The 22,529-nt window shown below is 50.8% G+C and overlaps 1 protein-coding gene across 5 annotated transcripts in view; it reads right to left on the bottom strand.

Moving 5' to 3' along the window:
* LOC125027353 (serine/threonine-protein phosphatase 4 regulatory subunit 1-like) overlaps window positions 1-12,333 on the bottom strand; it is a 119,019-nt gene extending 106,686 nt beyond the window's left edge. For 3 of the 5 annotated variants that reach the window (XM_047616380.1, XM_047616383.1, XM_047616382.1), the window contains exon 1: window positions 2,915-3,045. In XM_047616380.1, the coding sequence (XP_047472336.1) occupies window positions 2,915-3,030 (116 nt within the window). In that variant the 5' untranslated portion in view covers window positions 3,031-3,045. Of the gene's footprint in view, window positions 1-2,914; window positions 3,046-12,314 lie in introns of those variants that run through there. The other 2 variants (XM_047616389.1, XM_047616386.1) reach the window with 2 other exon arrangements.
* Between the last annotated feature and the right edge of the window lie 10,196 nt (window positions 12,334-22,529).

Here is a 22,529-nt window from a genome sequence, read left to right as displayed (position 1 = left end):
TCTCTCTCTCTCTCTCTCTCTCTCTCTCTCTCTTCGCCTCCTCCTCCTCCTCCTTCCCTTTATTAGTCACTGCTCCGTGTGCTCTCCCCGTCTCCGCCTCTCCCAAAACATCGCCCCTACACCACAGCCGGCCAGACGGCATTTTATTTATACGCAGCAGATTCGCAGACTACAAAGTCCAAACATATCTCCACACTCAGCTTAGCTCGTCCCCATCGTCTGGCTTTGATAAAAAAAAAAAGTGTCTCAGACTGCCTCCGTCTCCCTTCCCTACCCCTCCGGGCCCCCCTCTTTCTCTCTCTTTCACCTCCTCTCTTTCCTTCTTTCTTTCTTCTCTCTCTATATATATATTTGTTTTCTTCTGCTTTGTTTCTCTCTCTCTCGTTCCCCTATCTACTAATGTTTTTTTTTTTCTTTTCTCTCTCTCTTTCAACTCCATTCGCCACAACATATATTTTTAGTACGACTATTTTCACGTCTATCTGCCCTGCCTTATTATCTTCGCCGGTCCTAATCCCTTACATAGACCCTTTCGCTCGTTCTCCCTCCTTATCCTCACGGCCGTCTCCGTATTTCCTATTTCTTCTTTCGTCCTTTTTCCTATTCTTCTCCCTTCTCCTCATCTCCTCTTCCTCCTCCTCACTCTGTTTGTTTACTTTCCCGCCAGCACGCCTGCCAACCAGCCGAAGCCGGGCCAGGTGTTGGGACGGTGTTCATGTGTATATATGTTCAAGTATATGTATTTGTATATAAATGAATAAATAAATACACATACACATAAACATAAAAATATAACTATACCTATACATTTCTAAATATATACGCACACACACAGAAATATATAAATATATATATATTTATATATATATATATATATATATACATACACATACACATACACATACACATACACACACACATACACACACACACACACACACACACACACACACACTATATATATGTATATATACACATCATTTATATTATATATGTATACATATATTATATATTTATACATATCATACATATATATATATATATATATATATATATAAATATTATGTATATTATATATGTATATATTTATATATGTGTGTGTGTATGTATATATATACACACACACACACACACACACACACACACACACACACACACACACACACACACACACACACACACACACACACACACACACACACACAGAGGAGAGAGAGAGAGAGAGAGAGAGAGAGAGAGAGAGAGAGAGAGAGAGAGAGAGAGAGAGAGAGAGAGAGAGAGAGAGAGAGAGAGAGAGAGAGAGAGAGAGAAGGGCGAGAAAACTGGTGAGAAAGGAAAAGCTGGACCATGGGGAATGGGAATGGAGGAAAAAATGGGATAAAGAGGAAGGAACGAAAGAAAAGCAGGAACAGTGAAATAAGGATTAGGAAGGAAGGGACGAAGGAAGGGACGAAGGAAGGGACGAAGGAAGGAAGGGACGAAGGAAGGAACGAAGGAAGGGACGAAGGAAGGAAGGAAGGAAGGGACGAAGGAAGGAAGGAAGGAAGGGACGAAGGAAGGAAGGAAAGAAGAGGGGGGAGTAGTTAGTTGGTGGCTGCGGTAGTTGCGAGGAATGCAGCCGTCTGGCGAGAGTCTGGCTCTCCCGCGCCCACGTAAAAACCTCCACAATCTTTTCTCGTTGGCGCTCTCTCTCTCTCTCTCTCTCTCTCTCTCTCTCTCTCTCTCTCTCTCTCTCTCTCTCTCTCTCTCTCTCTCTCTCTCTCTCTCTCTTTTGCACACAACCTCCCTCTATCGGCCGTCCATGTTTCATCGCCCCACACTGAAGGCCAAGCCCAGGTGCCCAACCACAAACACAAACACTCACCTCCTTCTCCAGCGCGACCCCCCCCCCCCCGCCCTTCTCCCTCCCCCCCCAACACCCTCATCCCCGCGTCCTCAAAAGTGCCCGCGACAGGTACTACTGTTACAGCGGAATATTCAAGCTGCGCCATGAATCAGTCAGTACTAATGAGCCCAAAATAGGCGAGTCTAGCGTCGCCCGGCAGTGAGTGAGTGAGAGCGAGGAGCGCGTGTGCACGCACGCACCCGAGCGCGACTCCTTGGAAACACCTCGAACGAGAGTATAATTAATTGAACACAAGAGAATAAAGAGAATCGAGGATAAATGGACAGCCACGGAGGAGGGAGGAAAGAGAGGGTTCGAGAGACAACAGAAAAGCAGACAGCGACCCTTCCTGCGCCAGCGAGAGAGAGGAAAGGAGGGGAGGGAAGGGGGAGGAAGTGGAGGAGTGGGGGCGGTGCCCCGCAGGAATGGAAGGGACGAAGGTGCCAGGGCCAGTGCCACCCCGCGAAGGAAAGAACGGCGAGACTATGAAACACTTGCCCGTAGAGGGAACGAATTCAGGAAGGAGACGCAGAAAAATGGTAAAAGACGGAAGAATACGAATACAACGGGAAAAAATAAAGCGTAAAATCTGTAAAAGACGAAGGGTTGGAAGGGAGAAGGAAGACGGGATGTAGGCGAAAGAAATAGAAAAAGAAAGAAAGAGATGCGACACGAGAGGAGGGGGCCCCCTAAACCACCAACTCTGTCTGAACCCAAGTTGGCAAAGTGCACCAAAATACTCAACCTGAAGCCAGTCTACACGCACACAACCACCACACCCGCTACCACGATGATTCCCCCTCCCCCTCTCCTTCTCTCCTCTCCTTGCTCCATCCTCTCCTCGTCGTCTGAACTTCGCATATCAGCTTTCCGAAAACCGCCCATGTCGACCGTACACGAACACGACCTGCTCCTACGAGGCACAGCGACGTGAGCGCGAGAGGACCAGGGCAGCAGAGGCTTCCCTCGCTCACACACAGCCAGACGGACAAGATGGACGGGCCATTCGCTTACCTTGCTTGACCTTACCTTGAGGAACCGAGAGCGGGCCGCCCACCTGTTTCCGGCCGCCGAACCTTCCCGACGCCTGCCCGCACTCCCGCTCCCCCCCACGCCCACGCCCACCTTGAAGTCTCGCCCCCCATGCTCCTCGCGACGGTGCCCCGTCGGCGAAGATGCCCGCGCACGCGAGTGGCCGCGCTCTGTGCGAGCGTCCGCCGCCGCTACCGCCGGATCTCTTCTGCGCCAGCGGGGAAACGCGGAAACAATTCGCTGTGAGGGCAGCTGTGCCGACGCGCGCGCGCTCACACACGTTTCTGGGTGTACGTGGGTGCGTGTGACTGTGCAGGTGTTACAAAAAGCAGGTACGACCTTGCTGACAAGGCCACGAAGAGTTCTACTTACATGTAAACATTCACACATACACACATACACACATATACACAATCCTTTGCCCAAATCTAACACTCCCATCCCAAGCAAGCACTCCAAAAATTCCGCTTGTGCAAACAGCGAAGGCAAAAAGTACCTAACCATACGCCAAGCACACAAGGAAACGGCAAGGGAAAGCGGAAATACAAGACGGACGTAACAAAAACGACAGTGAAGCTATAACGACCAACCGCACAAACGAACGGACGAAAGGAAAGACACAATAGCACATAAACAAACAAGTTTATAAACAAAGAAACGACAGGGCAGCAACAAGGCAGCGGTCGACATCAACTAATAGGTTTCCCGGTTGGAATTTCCCCCTCCCCACCCTCTTTCCCCCTTCCCCCTCCCCACCCTCTTTCCCCCTTCCCCCCTCCCCACCCTCTTTCCCCCTTCCCCCTCCCCACCCTCTTTCCCCCTTCCCCCTCCCCACCCTCTTTCCCCCTTCCCTCTCCCCACCCTCTTTCCCCCTTCCCTCTCCCCACCCTCTTCCCCCCTTCCCCTTCCCCCTCCCCACCCTCTTCCCCCCTTCCCCCTCCCCTCCCCACCCCCTTCCCCCTCCATCGCACCGAGGCGTGCAGGTGTAACGGGGCCCCGCGAACACCTGTGCACCCCTCCCCCCCTCTTCAAGGCCGAGAGCGAGGACACGCAGAGCAAACATCTGTCGTTGTCCCCCCCCCCCCCCACACATCTTCCCGTCCCCCTTTCTCCCTGTTCCTCTTACATCAGCATTTCTTCTCTCTCATTTTTACTCTTCCCGTTCCTCTTCTTCCACCCTGTTGTCTTTTTCTTCTCATGCTTTCGTCTCTTAACCAACTACCATTATTTCAAATTTAGCTGAAGGCTATAAAGATTATATTTAAAGTACAAATAAAAACTAAAAGCATGTAGATAACATCATTAATATCATAAACAAAAATTATGATAACTACAATGTAAAAATTAATAAGAGAAATACTGATAGTGGATGGCAACCCAATCAAAGTAAATAAAAAAAATAAAAAAATAATAAAAAATAATGATAGTAATACTTCTATCAATACTACTACTACTACTACTACAACTAACAACAACAACAATAATAACGCGATGATGATGACGATGATTTACAATATCAAAAACAACATTAATCGAAATCTGAAATCCCTCTTTGCATAACATTCCCTTCAAGGTCCGAGATCAAGGACGCAGTCTTGGATCAACAAAAACAAATAATCAAGCACACAAACTCACGTAAACGAAAAGGGAATACGGAAAGAGAACGAAAATGAAACGGAAGGCAAATACGAAGGGTAGAAAGAAAGAAAAGAAAAGAAAAAAAAAAAAACGAAAGAGCGGGAGAAAAGGAGAACGAAAAAAAGCGAAGGGGCGAAAACGAGAAAATGAAGAAAAAAAAAAAAAAAAAAACTTAAGAGAGTCGGAAAAAAAAACGAAAAAACAACATGTAACGTAATGTGGAAACGGGCGGGGAAGAGAACGAGAGAATAATAAGGACAAAATCAAAAGCAGAGAAAGAAAGAGGAGCAGAAAAAAAAAAAAACACGCCAAGAGAAGCGAACGAGGAACGAGAGCAGAAAAAGCCGAAGACGGAGAGAGTAAACCCAGCCTCCATTTCCCTCTCCTTCCCCCTCCCCTACACGCCCTATTTTTAACCGCGGCCGCACCACATGGGGGGTCGTCGTCGCTCGCCGCCGCCGCCGCCGCCCTACCAACTCACGCGCCCGCGGCACCTTGCTGGCACCCCATGGCACAGGCCCAGCTCTCCTCTCACCTCGCCTCTCTCCTCTCCTCTCCTGATATACACCAGCGGAGAAAGAAAATGAGAGAAAGGGAGAAACACATAGGGAGAGGAAGAAAGAGAGAGAGAGAGAGAGGAAGGGAGGCGATGGATCGACTGATGCTATCTATCTATCTATCTATCTCTTGCTCTCTATATATAGAAAGAGAAAGAGAGAGAAAGAGAGAAGAGGAGGGAAGAGACAAGAAGAGAAGAGAAGAGAAAGAACCTCGGTGACTTTTAGAGGGAGAAACCGACTTCGCCGGCGCTTAACGAACGCGATTCCCAACACCTTTTACTCGCCATCATTAACATCGCATTCTCATCACACCCTCACCACCCCTCGATACTGTCACCCTCGTCAATACCAGTACCAATATAATAATAATAATAATAATAATAATAATAATAATAATGACTATTATTATTATAAAAATAATAATAAACGCTCGTTGTCTTATCGCTTTATTACCGTATGCTTTTCATCCTACCCAACCTTCCCTCTCACCCACCTGTCATTACCCATTACCACCCATCGACATCACACCCCCCCATGATCACCCATCGACCCCCACCCCAACCCCCACCCCCACCCCCCACCACCACGAACACCCACAGAAGACAAAAGCGCACAGACGAACGCAATCCTGAAAACTAGGTAAAGAGTCCTGCGCGGTAAGGTCGGGCGGGGTAGGTTGCGCTGCAATTGCTGCGGAGATTGACCAAAATAAGCTCCGACGCTCGCTCTGGAATTACGTAACCGCTGTAGAGAAGATTGCAATACTTGGTAAAAGAAAATAGAAAAGTAAAATTGATAATAGAGGGAGAGGGGGAGGGAGAGGGGGAGGGAGAGGGGGAGGGAGAGGGGGAGGGAAAGGGGGAAGGAAGGGGGAAGGAAGGGGAAAGGAAGGGGAAAGGAAGGGGGAAGGAAGGTGGGAAGGAAGTGGGAAGGAAGGGGGAAGGAAGGGGGAAGGATGGAGGAGGAGGAGAGAGGCGGAGGGAGGCGGAGGGAGGGGGGGGGGGAGAGGCGGAGGGAGGGGGGGAGTGAAAAGGAGGGAGGCAGGGAGAGGGAAGAAGGGAATGGCGTATATGCTCGCTAATGACTCACGCGCGCAGGTGGGAGAATGAAAATAATAAGAAAGTGTAGGAGAAACGAACGATATATATTCGATTTATTTTCATTTCTATGAATCGCTGTAAGAAGGCATAGAAGAAGAAAACAATCAATAACAATAATAATATTAATAATAAACAAATTAGAAAGATAATAATAACAAAAATAAAAAATAATTAACAGTAACAAATAATAATAATAATAATAATAATAATAATAATAATAATAATAATAACAACAACAATAATTAATAATAACAACAACAATAATAACAACAACAATAACAATAATAATTACAACAAGAATGAATAGAAACAACAGCAGCAACAGAGAAGGCGAAAAGACGAAAGGCGAAATGAAGCAACAGGAAGCGGCCCGGGAACGCGACGGCCATTGAGCAAGCGGCAATTATTACCCAAGAGGACACGAAATTGAACAAATCAACGCTTCCAATGCAAATCAAACGAACCACAAGAATTTCCTGTACTTCCAAAGAGGGAGAGGGGGAGAGGGGGAGAGGGAGAGAGGGGAAAGGGGGGAGAGAGAGGGGAGAGAGAATGGCGAAAACGAGACAGAAACGAGAAAGAAGAAGAAGAAAAAAAATAAAAAAATAAAAAAAGTCGAAGACGCATTCCAAGAGCGTGGGCGTAGGCGCGTGGGCGCGTGGGCGCGTGGGCGGGCGGGCGGGCGGGCGATCGAGAGACTCAATGGAATAACCCGCGCCTCGCCACCAGCAGGCACAGGCACACACACACACACACACACTCATCGGTGAAATACGCCCGTCACCCGCCGCGGAAGGGGAGTAACCAAGGGATAACGCGCCCGCAATGCCCCCCCCCCCCCCCTTACCACCCCTCTTGTGTCACTCCGGTCGGTTCGTCGGGCGTGGGGAGGAGGAGGAGGAGGAGGAGGAGGAGGAGGAGGAGGAGGTAGGAGGAGGAGGAGGAGGAGGAGGAGGGAGGAGGGGGGAGGGGGGGGGGAGAAAGAGTTTGTCGGGGCGCCTGGCTCTCCTCTTCGGGCGCCTCTCCCGGAGCGCTTGGAGGGCCAGAGGGTCGGCTGGGTGGATAGAGACCGAGGGAGAGAGAGGAAGGATGCGGGAAAACAGGAAAACAGGAGAGAGGAGGAAAGCAGGAAAGGGGAGGAAAGAGAAGACGGAGGAGGAGGGAGAGGGAGAAAAAGAGAGGAGGGAGGCGAAAGGAGAGAGGGAGGGAGAGGAGAGAAAGTGGAAACCATACAGTGAGACAGAGAGAGAGAGAGAGAGAGAGAGAGAGAGAGAGAGAGAGAGAGAGAGAGAGAGAGAGAGAGCGAGAGCGAGAGCGAGAGAGAGAGAGAGAGAGAGAGAGAGAGAGAGAGAGCGAGAGAGAGAGAGAGAGAGAGAGAGAGAGAGAGAGAGAGAGAGAGAGAGAGAGAGAGCGAGAGAGAGAGCGAGAGAGAGAGAGAGAGAGAGGGAGTGAGAGTGAGAGTGAGAGAGTGAGTGAGAGTGAGAGAGTGAGAGAGTGAGAGTGAGAGTGAGAGAGTGAGAGTGAGAGAGTGAGAGTGAGAGAGTGAGAGTGAGTGAGAGTGAGAGAGAGTGAGAAAGTGAGAGAGCAAGAGAGCGAGAGAGTGAGAGAGCGAGAGAGCGAGAGAGCGAGAGAGTGAGAGAGGAGAGAGAGAGACTTAGCCCATGGCTATGAAAGAGGGCGGACAAGTACCCAGAACCCGCATATAACCCTCCCCTCCCCCCTTCCCTCCTCCACCCCTATCTCCCCCGCCCCTGAGCCCCTACATCAGAGCCGCCTCTCACCTACAGCCAGTCAACCAGCTAGTCAGTCAAAGGCAACTGAAGAGAAAAAGGGTAAAAAAAATATGACGAAGAGCAGTGTCGCGAAATAGAGGAGGAGGAGGAGGAGGAGGAGGAGGAGGAGGAGGGGGAGGAGGAGAAGAAGGAGGAGGAGGAGGAGGAGGAGGAGGAGGAGGAGGAGGAGGAGGAGGAGGAGGAGGAGGGAGAGGTGAGGGGGAGGAGGAGGGAGAGGTGAAGGGGAGGAGGAGGGGGAATGGAAGGGGGAGGGCAGAGAGAGGGAGGGTTTGCTCATACCTGTAAAATCGCTATACTTCAGGGTTTACCTCTTGACAAGGCTGAAAAAGCAAACGAGATGAAAAGGGAGAAAAATAGAAATATGGAAGTGGAATAAAAAGAAAAGAAAAAACGAGAGGAGGAGGAGATGATGAGATGACGAGTTGGAGAGAGGGAGAGGAGGGAGAGCAGGAGGGAGAGCAGGAGGGGAGGAAGGAGGGAGGGAGGGAGAAAGAGGTGCAGAGGATAGTAGTGTCTCGTCACCGCAGTGGCTCAACCCCACCCCCCACCCCCAACGCCCGTACCTTCCCCAACCCTCTCATACATCACCCCACACCCTCCTCCTAATCCTCCCTCCCTCGCCATTCGTCCGTCCACCCACCCACCGCCTTCCTCCCCCATCCACCCTTCTCTCGCCCATAGCACCAACCTCTTCCCGCATACCTACCCTCCAAGCACCCCCCCTACCCTACCCTACCCCCCCTAACCCACCCGGACCCACCCTCCCCTATCCTTTCCCCCCCTAACCCACCCGGACCCACCCTCCCCTAGGCTCCACCCCCTCCACAACCCAGCCAGAGCGGCCCGTGTGTGGCGGACCCAGAGCCAGGGTCGGCCGGCCCACATACCCCGCATTCCTGCAAGTAGGTCACACTCACTCACTCACTCTACTCACTCACTCACTTTACTCGCTCGGCTCACTCCACATCGGGTGACTCTCTCTCTCTCTCTCTCTCTCTCTCTCTCTCTCTCTCTCTCTCTCTCTCTCTCTCTCTCTCTCTCTCTCTCTCTCTCTCTCTCTCTCTCTCTCTCTCTCTCTCTCGTTCGACGGCCGCACTCGATACGCAATAGCGGACTTGCGTATGTCCGTAATAACTTTAGAGAAGGAAGGAGGCGTAGCAACACTAGGTAGAAAAATGCGAAAAGTAAGGAAGTCTGAGAAGGGGCAGAAGGAAAGAATGATGCAGCTGAAAACAAAGAGGATGGGGAGAGAAAGAGAGTGGGAATGATAGTAAAATAGAAAGAGATATAGAATGTGTGTGAGTGTGTGTGTGTGTGTGTGTGTGTGTGTGTGTGTGTGTGTGTGTGTGTGTGTGTGTGTGTGTGTGTGTGTGTGTGTGTGTGTGTGAGAGAGAGAGAGAGAAAGAGAAGAATCTTCTATGAGGCTACGTCCTACAGCTGGTGACTCGTCTTATGACCTCCTCGTCCCTCTCCCTCTCCCCCCGGTCCCACAATCCGTACCACTACCCCCCTCCCCCCTCTCTCTCCTCCCTTCCCCCACTCGTCCTCTCCTCCCTCCCTACTCCCGTCTTTTCTGCCCGCCCTCTCTTCCCTCCCTACCCCCCTCTCTCCCTCCGCCCAGCCCCCGTCCCTCTCCGCTCTTTGCTCCTTCTCCCCAAGACCCAATGAATGGGATCTTCTTCTTCTTCTTCTTCTACTACTTCTTGCTTCCTTCCTTCCTCCTTCCGTCCGCCCTTTCATGTAGAGCAGCGCAAAAAGTCGCTCGTCTCGCGCGCGCGGGGATCGCTAAGTGTACGGCCAAGAGGCGGTGATTCACGCACACACACGAACACGAATAAGAACACGCGGACACAGACAAGAACACACGAACACAAACAAAGAACACACGGACACAGACAAGAACACACGAATACGAACAAAAACACACGGACCAATGAGCGCACACAGCTAAACAAGTTACAGTCACACGCATGCGCACATACACAAGACACCTACAGGAGAACCGCTTATTTCTGTAACCGCGTGCCCTCTCTGTAAGCCATTTTGCATAACAAGATGGCTTACAGACGCGAAGTCTGATATCGAGAATGCGAATCGGAATTAAACGTAGGAGGAAGGAAGGAAAGAAAATAAGAAAAAAAAAAAGAGAAAAAAAAAGAGAAGGAGAGAATTATAATAATAATAATAATAATAATAATAATAATGAGAGAGCGGGAGGGAGGTTTTTTTATCAAGGGAATTCTCGACGGCATTTACATGGGAAACAACCTATTACGAGGCATTGTTTATGGTACTCTTAAAATTTATCAGGCACGTTGCTCACGTATTCACTCCTGTCTGTCTGTCTGTCTGTCTGTCTGTCTGTCTGTCTGTCTGTCTGTCTGTCTGTCTGTCTGTCTGTCTGGTCTGTCTGTCTGTCTCCCTCTCTCTTCCCCTTCCCCTAGTTTTCCTGCACTTGTTGCTTGACCGTCTATCCATCTCTCCCTCTCAACAACTTCAACAAAAAGAACGACAAATGAAAACTGAGAAACAAACAAAAGCCTAGGGGTCAAAAAATCACGAAAGCCCCCCCCCCCTCCCCACCACCAACCTCACAACCTTCCCTTATCCTCCCTCCCCGTATCCGCCTACCCCACCACCTCCACCTCCACCTCCACCGCCGACCCCACCTCCACCTCCACCTCCACCTCCACCGCCGCCCCCACCTCCACCTCCACCTCCACCGCCGCCCCTACCTCCACCTCCACCTCCACCGCCGCCCCCACCGCCACTTCCACCTCCGCCGCCGCCCCTACCTCCACCTCCGCCTCCGCCGCCGCCGCCGCCGCCGCCCCTACCTCCACCTCCACCTCCGCCGCCGCCGCCGCCCCTACCTCCACCTCCACCTCCGCCTCCGCCGCCGCCCCTACCTCTACCTCCACCGCCGCCCCCACCTCCACCCTCCCATCTCTCCCTCCACCTACCGCGTCCGGGAAACAGCAAGAGCGAACAAGGAACGGGAAGCATTCGAAAATCCCAGCGTCCACTCGGCAACACACAACAGGTGAGCGAAGCGAGGGGGGGGGGGGGGGTGGAGAGAGAACCACCGCTCGAAACAGCTGTCTGCAACGCCGCTCAACACAAGCAACACCGATGTTAACAATACAGGCGCGCGCGACGGACACTGATCAACATTCTATGCGCTTAAACTACAAGCACCATTTTTTTTTTTTTTTTTCTGGGCATCTTTATAAAAGGCAAGTAACATACGTGGAAGATTCTCAGTTATCGATGGCAGCGCACTAAAGGTATCAATGTTAAATCTGTCACAGTATTCTGTCTCTTCTCTTCTCTTCTCTTCTCTTCTCTTCTCTTCTCTTCTCTTCTCTTCTCTTCTCTTCTCTTCTCTCTAAATCGCCATTTTTTCTAACCAACTTACTGTACACGCAAAGGCAAGAACTGTCCCAATATAGACGACTTGCATTAGTAATAAACAAGTCGACAAGTAAACAAACATAACAAATGCCCGAATAAATGAATGAATGAATAAATAAATGAATGAATGAAAGGATGAATGAATGAGACCGGATGAATGTCCTTCACCGGAATGTGAAAAGAACGCCTTCGATTATTCATCTACGTTCACTTGTTCCTGCGTCTACACCTTTCACTTCACTCCCGTATTCCTTCTGAAATCAGTTCCTAAGTCTGACCAGCCAAAATGTTGCTATCGCATCGCGTGCTTGCAACACTGAAGGAGGCGTGGGAATGTCCGCCTCGCTGGCTCCCTCTCATTCGCTCGCCCTGTTTGTCCGTCAGTCCTCGCCCTCTCTGTCTGTATACATATATACATATACATACATGTACATGTACATGTACATGTACATGCGCACACGCGCGCGCACACACACACACACACACACACACACACACACACACACACACACACACACACACACACACACACACACACACACACACACACATATATACATGTATTGCTGTATGTGTGTGTGTGTGTGGGGGGGGGGGGGGAGTGCGTGCGTGCGTATATGTGTCTTGACCCGACTACTTGTGACACCTGCCTAGATATTTCTTAATGATCAAGCTCGCTCACTACCTCACTCACTCACACATATGCGGGCAGTAACTGGAGATTTGGTGTAGATACCGACACCGCCGTCCCCTCTCTACCTTTCACCCCCTTACTGCCTCCCCCCCTCCACTTCTCTTCCCCTCCCTCCACCCCGACACCTTCCGACACCTCTGCCTCATCAGGTGTCGTTTGCCTGGGTATTCCGATGACCACAAACTCCTGCTTATTTACCTTCAACACTGGAGATCGACATCAAAAGCGCAGCTGGTTGGTGTCAACACTCACCTGCGGAAGAAAGAGAAAATGTCACGTTAGTACATCCCTGTAAATGGCGATTTTTTTGGAGGGTGAAGTAGAAAGGGGGGGAGAGAGGGAGAGTGGGAGGAAGAGAGGGAGATAAAGAAAGAGAAAGGGAAAGGGAAAGAGATAAAGGGAAAGAGATAAAGGGAAAGAGAGAGAGAGAACGAGAAAGAGAAAGAGAAAGAGAAAGAGAAAGAGAGAGAGAGAGAGAGAGAGAGAGAGAGAGAGAGAGAGAGAGAGAGAGAGAGAGAGAGAGAGAGAGAGAGAGAGAGAGAGAGAGAGAGAGCGAGAGACAGAAAATAGACAAAGAAAAGAAAATGGCCGGATACGGTTACAAATCAAAACGCATTTCCTCTTCAAATGCGACACAACAAGAGGCGCGGCGCTCTAATTCCCCAATACTACCGCTCAGTCCGGGCCTCAATGCCACAGAAAGAATTTCATTCAATGTAAACCGACTAAAAAAAAAAAAAAAAAAAAAAAAAAAAACAGACACGGACAGGAAAACAAACAACCAGATAAACACATTCTCTCTCCTCCTCTGTCTGTCAGCAAATAATAATACAAAATATACTGGAAACGTAATACTGGTAATAATAATAATATACTAAAAATTAATAAAACTAATATTCAATTTTATCGACGAAAATAAATAGGACTAATTATAATATCAATAACAATTATGATGATGATGATGGTGATGACGAAAATGGTAATGAAAAAGAGTGAAAACTAAAACACACACACACACACACACACACACACACACACACACACACACACACACACACACACAAACTCCTCCCATGCGTACAGGTACCCTTCTCGTCCCTCCTTTCGCCTCTTCTTTGCGTACCATCCCTTCCCCCTTTTCCTCCCTCCCTCCCTCCAACACCCCCCCCCCCCCCAACATGGCGTAGGTATGCAGCCGGCCGGACCAAGCGGACACTCGGATAGCGTGGATGTGGAGAAATGTACCCACGCGGACCCATCCACCCATCCACCCACCCATCCTCCCGCCGGGCTGTGGCGTCGGGGCTAGGCGGGAGTAGATTGCTATTAAGACCTATTTGCGAACGGCTCGCCCGACGTCTACCCTCTCCCTCTCTTCTCTCGCTCGTGATCTTGTGCAAGATATCTCTCTCTCTCTCTCTCTCTCTCTCTCTCTCTCTCTCTCTCTCTCTCTCTCTCTCTCTCTCTCTCTCTCTCTCTCTCTCTCTCTCTCTCTTTCTCTAACTCTCTCTCTTTCTCTAACTCTCTCTCTCTCTCTCTCTCTCTCTCTCTCTCTCTCTCTCTCTCTCTCTCTCTCTCTCTCTCTCTCTCTCTCTCTCTCTCTCTCTCTCTCTCTCTCTCTAACTCTCTCATTACTTCATTCATTCCCCCATCCACGAGGGAGCGTGAGATAGAAAGAGCAAATAAAAGTAATGACAAAAGGCACAGTGCAGGAAGCACGCGGCTCCGAAGGACAAAAGGAGAAACAGACACGGATGAAAAGAACGGGTCGCAGGTGTCTCCCGCGAGAAGGGGGCGTGGCCCGAGGTGCCACAAGCCCCGCCTCTCCCTGGACCGGGCAGCAGCGCGGGCGAGGGGCGAGCGGAGCAGGCAGGCAAGGAAGGGGTAGACGCGGGTCATTGACTCGGGCCGCCGCCGCCGCCGCCGCTGCCGCCACCACTGCCGCCGCTGCCGCCGCCGCTGCCGCCGCTCGGGTTTTTATGCCGAACCTGGTTATGTCAGGAATGCCAACCATCCCGCGCCCGTCCCGGCCGCTCGCTCGCCGTAATTACGCCGCCGGCTCGCCCGCTCGTTCGCTCGCTACGCCGCCGCCACTGCGCAACGCACGGGCTCGCGAGGACGGCACGGCGAGGGAGGCACTCCGGGCACAGGGCAGCATTCCGCGGCGGGGCACTCGGAGCCGCTAGACAACTCCGCTCGCACACGGGATGCCTTCGGGCCGACAGATGCCGCTCGGCTCAAGGTCACACACATCACAACCACAGACTTCGACACTCTGTAATCTCGTGTTTGATCTCTCCAGCCCATCCCCTTTACCCTTCCACTCTCCTTTCCTCCTCTTCCCTCTCCTCCCCTACCAGCCCCCTCCTATCGTCCCCTGGTCAATGACTTCCCCCCTTCCCTTCGGACAAATGAGCTTCTTTCGCTGGGTTCGATAATCGCATAAAACAGCCCCCCCCCCCCCCCCGTTTCGTGGCAAGAGCCTGCGATACGGGAACACCATACATCAAGATATTCACCAAACGAAAGATTATCGCGCAGAGAGAGAGAGAGAGAGAGAGAGAGAGAGAGAGAGAGAGAGAGAGAGAGAGAGAGAGAGAGAGAGAGAGAGAGAGAGAGAGAGAGAGAGAGAGAAATGGACAGAAGGACATTCCTGAGAACGTACCCGTAAAATGTTTGCTGCATCGGGTACAGGAATAGCAGCAAATAGTTTTATCACGCAGGGTACAAGTCCGTCGACTTCAGAAATACGAAAAAAAAAAAAAAAAAAACGAAACACGAAATCGGAAATAACGGTCGGTCGGTTGGTCGGACGGTGGCCCTGGGTACGCCGAACACCCGGCCGGCCGGCCGACCGACCGACCGACCGACCGACCGACTCAGGGTACAAAACGCCAAGCAGCCGGGTACATTCCGGCGGCGTGCAGCAGGCAACAACTGCTCGGTAACAAAGATGGTAACGTAACGACGTGCAAAATACGACGAGAGGCGCGTCCACATTGCCTGGCAACCTGCGCTGTTATAACACGAGTCACGCATCCAGCAACACGGAACGTCGGCGTCGTCATCGTCGCCTTCGTCATCCGTAAGCGATCGACGTCGACACCTGCGTCAGCATCACAGCAACAGGAATCGACAACGCTCTCTTGCCGCTCCGGCGCACAGAGGAATGGCAACGGCATTACGATGACACTACGCGCGCCGCATCGCAATCAGAACACAAATTTATACAAGAGAGGGAGAGGGAGAGGGAGAGGGAGAGGGAGGGTAGGGAGAGAGAAGGGGGTGGGATGGAAGGAGGAGGGAGACATGAATAGGGAGAGGGACAAGGAGAGAGAGAGGGGGGGAAGGGGAGAGGGAGGGAGGGGGAGGGAGGAAGGGAGGGAGGGGGGAGAGGGAGAGGAGAGAGAGAGAGAGAGAGAGAGGAGAGAGAGAGAGAGAGAGAGAGAGAGAGAGAGAGAGAGAGAGAGAGAGAGAGAGAGAGAGAGAGAGAGAGAGACAGAGAGAGAGAGAGAGAGAGAGACAGAGAGAGAGAGAGAGACAGAGAGAGAGAGAGAGAGAGACAGAGAGAGAGAGAGAGACAGAGACAGAGAGAGAGAGAGAGAGAGAGAGAGAGAGAGAGAGAGAGAGAGAGAGAGAGAGAGAGAGAGAGAGAGAGAGAGAGAGAGAGAGAGAGAGAGAGAGAGAGAGAGGCAGGCAGGCCCGGGGGTGGAGGGGGGATGCTGGCGAGGGATCAACTGCAAGTTGTTGAACTTCCGGTGTGGCAGCAGCAACGTCGTTCATGACGTCATGTCTACTCATTCATTCTCTCCCTCCTTACATCTCTCCCTCCCTACCTTTCTCTCCCTCCCTACCCCCCCCCCCCTCTCTCTCTCTCTCTCTCTCTCTCTCTCTCTCTCTCTCTCTCTCTCTCTCTCTCTCTCTCTCTCTCTCTCTCTCACTCTCTCTCTCTCTCTCTCTCTCTCCCGCACTCGAGTTCGCTGCACTGCCACCCCACTACTCCCCCACCCCCAACACTCACACAACACACACTCTTACGGACTGTATCAGCGGGGGAATATAATACCATGCTGATAATGAGAGGAGGGGGAGGGAAGGAGAGAGAGGGAGGGATAGATGGCGGGAGGGAAAGGGGAGGAGAGGGAGAGAAAGAGATGCAACATGTAAAGTCAATTGTGTGTGCGTGCGTGTGTGTGCATGTGCGTGTAAGTGCCTGTACGTGTACGTGTACGTGTACGTGTACGTGTACGTGTGCGTGAGGGTGAGGGTGAGTGAGTGTGCGGGTATGTTTTTGATGAGTGAGTGAGTGCCTATGAGTGAGTGCGTCATGTGTGAGAGTCAGTGAATTCCTATGAGCGTGAATACGCGCGAGTGTGAGTGAGTGTGAGTGCACGCGCGTCTTCCGCCCTTCTCGCCGCCTCTCCTCGCGCTGTTGCACACACTTCCGCCAAACACGCCGTCGGTACCGCACCGCCGCCCTCGCCGCCCTCGCCGCCGCCGCCGCCGCCGCCGTCGCCGCCGCACACCGCTGCAGCCCCTCGGCCTTCCTCCGCGTGCGAGTTGAACAACCTGCGACCCGCCGAGTGCAGGTGCCAACCTCCGCTGATGCCATGTCGCGATCACGGTCATTTTCGTAAATAGGTTGTCACAATGCCAGACAAAATATTCCTGACGAAAAGCGACTGCCACTTTCCTTGCACTGGAAACCATCCCATACAATGCCTGCAGTCTAGTCCATGCGAACGTAGGACACATACATACATTTCAGACAAAACCTAGCACAAGGTACGAAGCAAAGAACAAGGAATTTCCAATATCGATTCCTTATATAAAATATCAGCTAAAATGAAACGTCACTATTTCGTCAAATGTCATTACACAGCAAGACATGAGAAGGATCTAAGCTCATTTCGCAGATCATCTAAATTACATATGCTTAACGACTGTTTTAGTTACCGTCAAAGCCCAGACAATGATCACGAATTCATTTACAGCTCCACTAACACCGACGTAAAAATACGTATAAAATGTACTAACGCTATAAGCCCAGCCTCCGGCCTCAACAGCAGCGAGATGTGAAGTCCGTTTCGCCGCGACCAAGACGAAGCCGAGGTCGAAGCCAATGGGCGTCTGGCGTGATGTTTGCGAAGCGGCATTCGATTGAGGATTCGGAAAGGGCGACTAGCGTTTGAATTTTTTCCTTGGTCTTGAATGATTATATATCGTATTAACGGTATAGTAAATTGTGTGAGAAAGGCGATATCCTGTGTAAGTGCCGTTTGCCACAGTGCCCAGTAAAAACAACAACGTTGTGTTGCTAGATTTGTAATATCAAGAGACTGATTTCTCTGTGATGAACTCGACCCGCTCGCCATAGGCCGTCCGCCTTCAGCGCCTGACCTCGGCTCTGGCGACGCGGGCGCACTAGACAATTTTTTTTCTTTTTTTTTATCTACTTCACCTGGTAGATCGGCATGATTCAAAACTGGCCAATCGCTGCGCGTTTTTCCATCCGCGCCGGCAAGTGGGAAAAGCACTGACGAACATTTGGCCAAAAACATTTAATACTGTAATTGTAGACTATCGTAAAAGTTGTATCGTGTGCGCTGAAATCGTAATGACAACGGCCAAGTCGTAACAGTTGGCCCCATGCAAGTGGGAGGGGCATAGAGTCAGGAGAAGCGAAGAGGGAGGGGCATTTCAGGGGTACAATGACCCTCTCCCAGAGGTTTTAGGGCCTGGGACTTCAGAAGAAGAGACAACCCTTAAATCTGGGAGAGGAATAGAGCGCGTTCCTTAATAGTAGTAACAAGAGAGAGAGGGAGAGGGAGAGGGAGAGGGGGGAGAACTCTCCACTTTCGGCATAGAGAACCCTTCATTTTAGGGGAGAAGGGAACCATTACGCGCGAGGAAGAAAACATTAATCTAAGGAACACGGAATCCTAAATTTTGAAGGAACCCTTAATTTGTTCGAGGATGAACTCATAAATTTCGGGAAAAGTGAGAAAGAGAGCTTTCCAGACACTGTAGAACACTGAATAAATTTCTTCCAAAAATGGCGATGGGGTAGAATGAAAGAAAAAAATAAAGAAGGAGAGAAAAAAAACATGGGGAGGCAAGGGAGGGAGGGAGGGGGGTCGGGAGAGAAAGGGAGAGATAATGAGGTGAGAGAAAGGGAAAACAAGGGAAGGGAGAGGACACGAGAGGAAGAGGAGAAGGGGGAGAAACGAGAGGAGGAATAGGGAGACAAACGAGAGGAGGAGGAGAAGGGAGAGATAGAGATAGAGATAGAGAGAGGGGGGGGGGGGGTACAGGCGGACATGATGTGTAGGGCGACGATGAAGTGCTACTCTCCTGCGTGGAATAGCTATACCAGCCCCGCCGTCCCGACTGATTCATCCCTCTGCTCCCTGTCCCGCTCTCGCCCCTTTTCTTATCCCCCTTACACATACATCTACATACATAAATACATAAGCACATACAACATACAGACATCTACATGCAAACCTACATACACACACACACACACACACACACACATATATATATATATATATATATATATATATATACACACACATACATAGGCCGACAAACATATACTACACACACACACGCACACACACACACACACACACACACACATATATATATACATACATATATACAGAAAAACACACACACACACACACACACACACACACACACACACACACACACACACACACACACACACACACACACACACAGAGGGAGGCGGGAGGCGGGTAGCTAGCTGGCCGTGTCATGGGTACGTTTGCGAGGCCGCCTAAGGATCGGTAAGCGTGCATGCGTAAGTACGTGTGTGAATAGCGTATAGGCGTGTGTGCGTGTGTTCGTGTGTGCGTGTGTTCGTGTGTGCGTGTGTTCGTGTGTGCGTGTGCGACAGGGGAATAGTACGGACGAGAATTCGAAAGAAAAGGAGGAAGAAAATAAGAAGGAAGATCGGGTGAAGAAAGTAAAGAACATGGAATTGGAGAGATGAAGAGAGATAAAGAAAAAAAACAATCCGACCTCAAAAAAATATCAACAACAAAAAAACAAAACAAAAAAAAACAAACGAACAAACCACCACAAAACGAAGAAAGAAAACGAACCCATACAAATCAAAATACGTTGGACTTGAAAAGCCAAAAGAGGCAACCAAAGGGCGGGGGAGATGAGAGGGGAGGGGAAGGGGGAAGGGGGAGGGGGGGAGGGGCGAGACGCAGGCCAGACGTCGCCGCCCCAATGAGTGGGCCAGGCAAGGCGAGGCCGGGCGAACGAGGGGGAGGGGGAGGAGAGAGGACGATAAGGCGAGGGAGGGAGAATGGGGGAAAGGGAGAGGGAGAGGGAGATAGATAGATAGAGAATTAAGAAGGATGGAGAAAGAGAGATCATGAAAGAAGAACGAGTAAGAAAGTGCGAAGGGCCTGCGAGACAGACAGACAGACAGAAACACACAAACACACACACATACATACGAAACTGACCGCGCTGTCGAATCTGTGAAGGCCTAACCAGCTCGTCGGCTACCATCAACGGTCCATATAAATAACTGCCCCCTCCCCCTGGCATCCCCCCTCCCACTATCCCCCACTCCAACCTGCACACTCACCTCCCTCCCCATCTCTTCTTCCCCAAGCCTACTAGAATTCCAAACGATGCAACGGCCAATCCTTCCGTGGATGATAGATGACAGATGCTACCCACTAGAAAGGGAGAAGAAAGAGAAGGAGAGGAGGAGGAGGAGGAGGAGGAGGAGGAGGAGGAGGAGGAGGAGGAGAAGAAGAATAGAAGGATGAGGAGAAGGTAGAGGAAAAGAAGGAGAGAAGAAGGAGAAAGAGGATGGAAAGGAGCATTAGGAGCGATCATATTCCTTACTTAAACCTTCGGGATGACATGACGGGGAAGCGCAAAGCCAAGCCACAGGAATTTCGCTCACACTTGGGGAGGGAAGGATGTAAGGCGGAAGGGTGGAGGGGAGCGTGGCGCAGGCAGTATGAACGGGAGGGGAAGTGGGGCTATATAAATAATCAAATAAATAAATGAATGAATGAATAAGTAAATATAAATACACATATCAGATAGGTCATTATAGGTACAGTTATAGATATAGATATACATATAGGCGTGGATAGGGATACATTACGCTTCGCAATAGACCTAAAACATACATAACATAACACATAATAATGAAACAAAACAAAAATAAAAACGCCGTCATATACGAAAAGGATCGCTTGCATAAAACCACCGTGATTCGCCGATTCCCTCAACGCTGCTGACAAAGCTTTCGATGGCACACAACACCCGGGCAGAAAAAAGTGCGCATGACAAAATGCCACATCATAAAAAAAAAAATATACTTATGCTGGTTTTAAGGCCAATGCAAAAACACTCATCGCGAACTGGATGAACGCCTTTCATTACACACGCGGATAACACACACAATTATACACATTTCAACGCCCCTTTGCCGGCGAAGTAAACAAATACCAAGCAATACAGGTGGGCGGTAAAATATGCACACAGATAGGCATAGCTCGACTTTATAGTTTTTTTTTGTTATCGTCATCAACTTTTTTGCTAATGAGGAGACGGAGGAGGATGAAGAAGACGGAGACGAGGAGCGGAATTATTATAATAAATTATTAACAATAAAAAATAATAATAACAACAACAATAACAATAATACTAACAATAAGATAAAGATGATGACGAAAGAGGAGGAAAAGGATGAAGAGGAGAAGGCAGAAGGCAGAGGAGTGCCCCCCCCCCCTCCCCATGAGGCCCAGCGTTCAGAATCTGTCGCTCAAACTACAGGAATGCAATTACCCTGTGCGAGAGATGAGGAATGTGGGGGGTGGAGGAGAGATGAGCGAAGGAGGGGAGGAGGGGAAGGGACAAGAGGATGGGGAATAGGACGGGGAGGGACGAGAGAATGGGGAACGAGAAGGGGAGGGGAGGGGGGAGGGGGGGACGGTGAGGAGGAGAATGAGGAGGAGGAGGAGGAGGAGGAGAATGAGGTGGAGGTGGAGAATGAGGAGGAGGAGAATGAAAAGAATGAGGAGGAGGAGGAGGAGGAGGAGGAGGAGGAGGAGGAGGAGGAGGAGGAGGAGGAGGAGGAAGAGGAAGAGAAGAAGCAGGTGGCGGAGAAGCCCAAACACCAGCACCTGCCATTCACATCCCTTCCCCTCCCTTTCCCATCTCCTTCCTTCCATCTTCTCCTCCCTTTCCCATCTCCTTCCCTCCCCCTCCCCCTCCATCTCCCTCTACTCCTCCCCCCCCCCCACCTCCTCCGTGGCCTCTCCAACTTTTTCCCTCTCCTCTCTTCCCTTCTCCCTTCTCCCTTCTCCCTTCTCCCTTCCCCCTTCCCTTCCCTCCCTCTCTCCTATGCCTAAAAAAAAATAAAAAAAAAAGGCTCGGGAACACGCCACAGCGAGTCGATGACGAGTCAATGAGTCGATGAATCAGGTCGATAAAGGCGTCGAATCGGATGGGAAAATGATGAGGATGAGTCGAGGACAGCGAGAAGTAGCCATGCGAGCGAACACGGGAGGCGGCGACAGTTAGGAGGGGAGGGGGGGGGACGGGAAGGAAGAGGAAGGGGGGGGGGTGAGGGAGAAGATAGAGGAGGAGGAGGAGGAGGAGGAGGAGGAGATAGAGGAGGAGGACGGGAAGGAAGAGGAAGGAGGAGGTAAGGGAGGAGATAGAGGAGGAGGAGGAGGAGATAGAGGAGGAGGACAGGAAGGAAGAGGAAGGGGGAGGTAAGGGAGGAGATAGAGGAGGATTAGGAGGAGGAGGAGGTAGCGGGGTAGGTGGGAAATGGGAAGGAATCGGAAGAAAGGATGAGAGAAGAGAGGCAAAGGAAAGCGATTAATAATAATACGAGTATTAATAATAATAATAATAATAATAGTAACAACAACAACGACGACGACATAATACAACACATAAAAAAGCCAACTAGAAAAATGATTGGGGAAACGAAAAGAGAAGAGGAGCATAGACCCACAGAAATAGAAGAAGAGAAGAGAAGTGGAGAAATAAAGAAAGGAAGACGAGAGAAGAGGAGAGAAGAGGAGAGGAGAGGAGAGGAGAGGCGAGGAGAGGCGAGGAGAGGCGAGGAGAGGAGAGGAGAGGAGAGGAGAGGAGAGGAGAGGAGAGGCGAGGCGAGGAGAGGAGAGGAGAGAGGAGAGAAGGGAGGGGAGGGAAGGGAGGGGAGGGAGGGGAGGCAAGCGGAAATAAGGTCGGGGGCGAGGTGGGGAAATCAGCGCCCGAGATAGCAGCGGCAGGAAACGGCGGCCAGCGGGGGAAGAATGGCAGGGCGCGAGTGAGAGGGCGCCCAGGATATCGGGGGGGGGGGGGGGGGGGGAGACGGGGGGGAGAGGG

This window comes from Penaeus chinensis, chromosome 7 (assembly GCF_019202785.1).
Source record: "Penaeus chinensis breed Huanghai No. 1 chromosome 7, ASM1920278v2, whole genome shotgun sequence".
NCBI lineage: Eukaryota > Metazoa > Arthropoda > Malacostraca > Decapoda > Penaeidae > Penaeus > Penaeus chinensis.
Note: the sequence above shows the minus strand (reverse complement) of the source record. Positions and strands in the feature narration are given on the sequence as shown.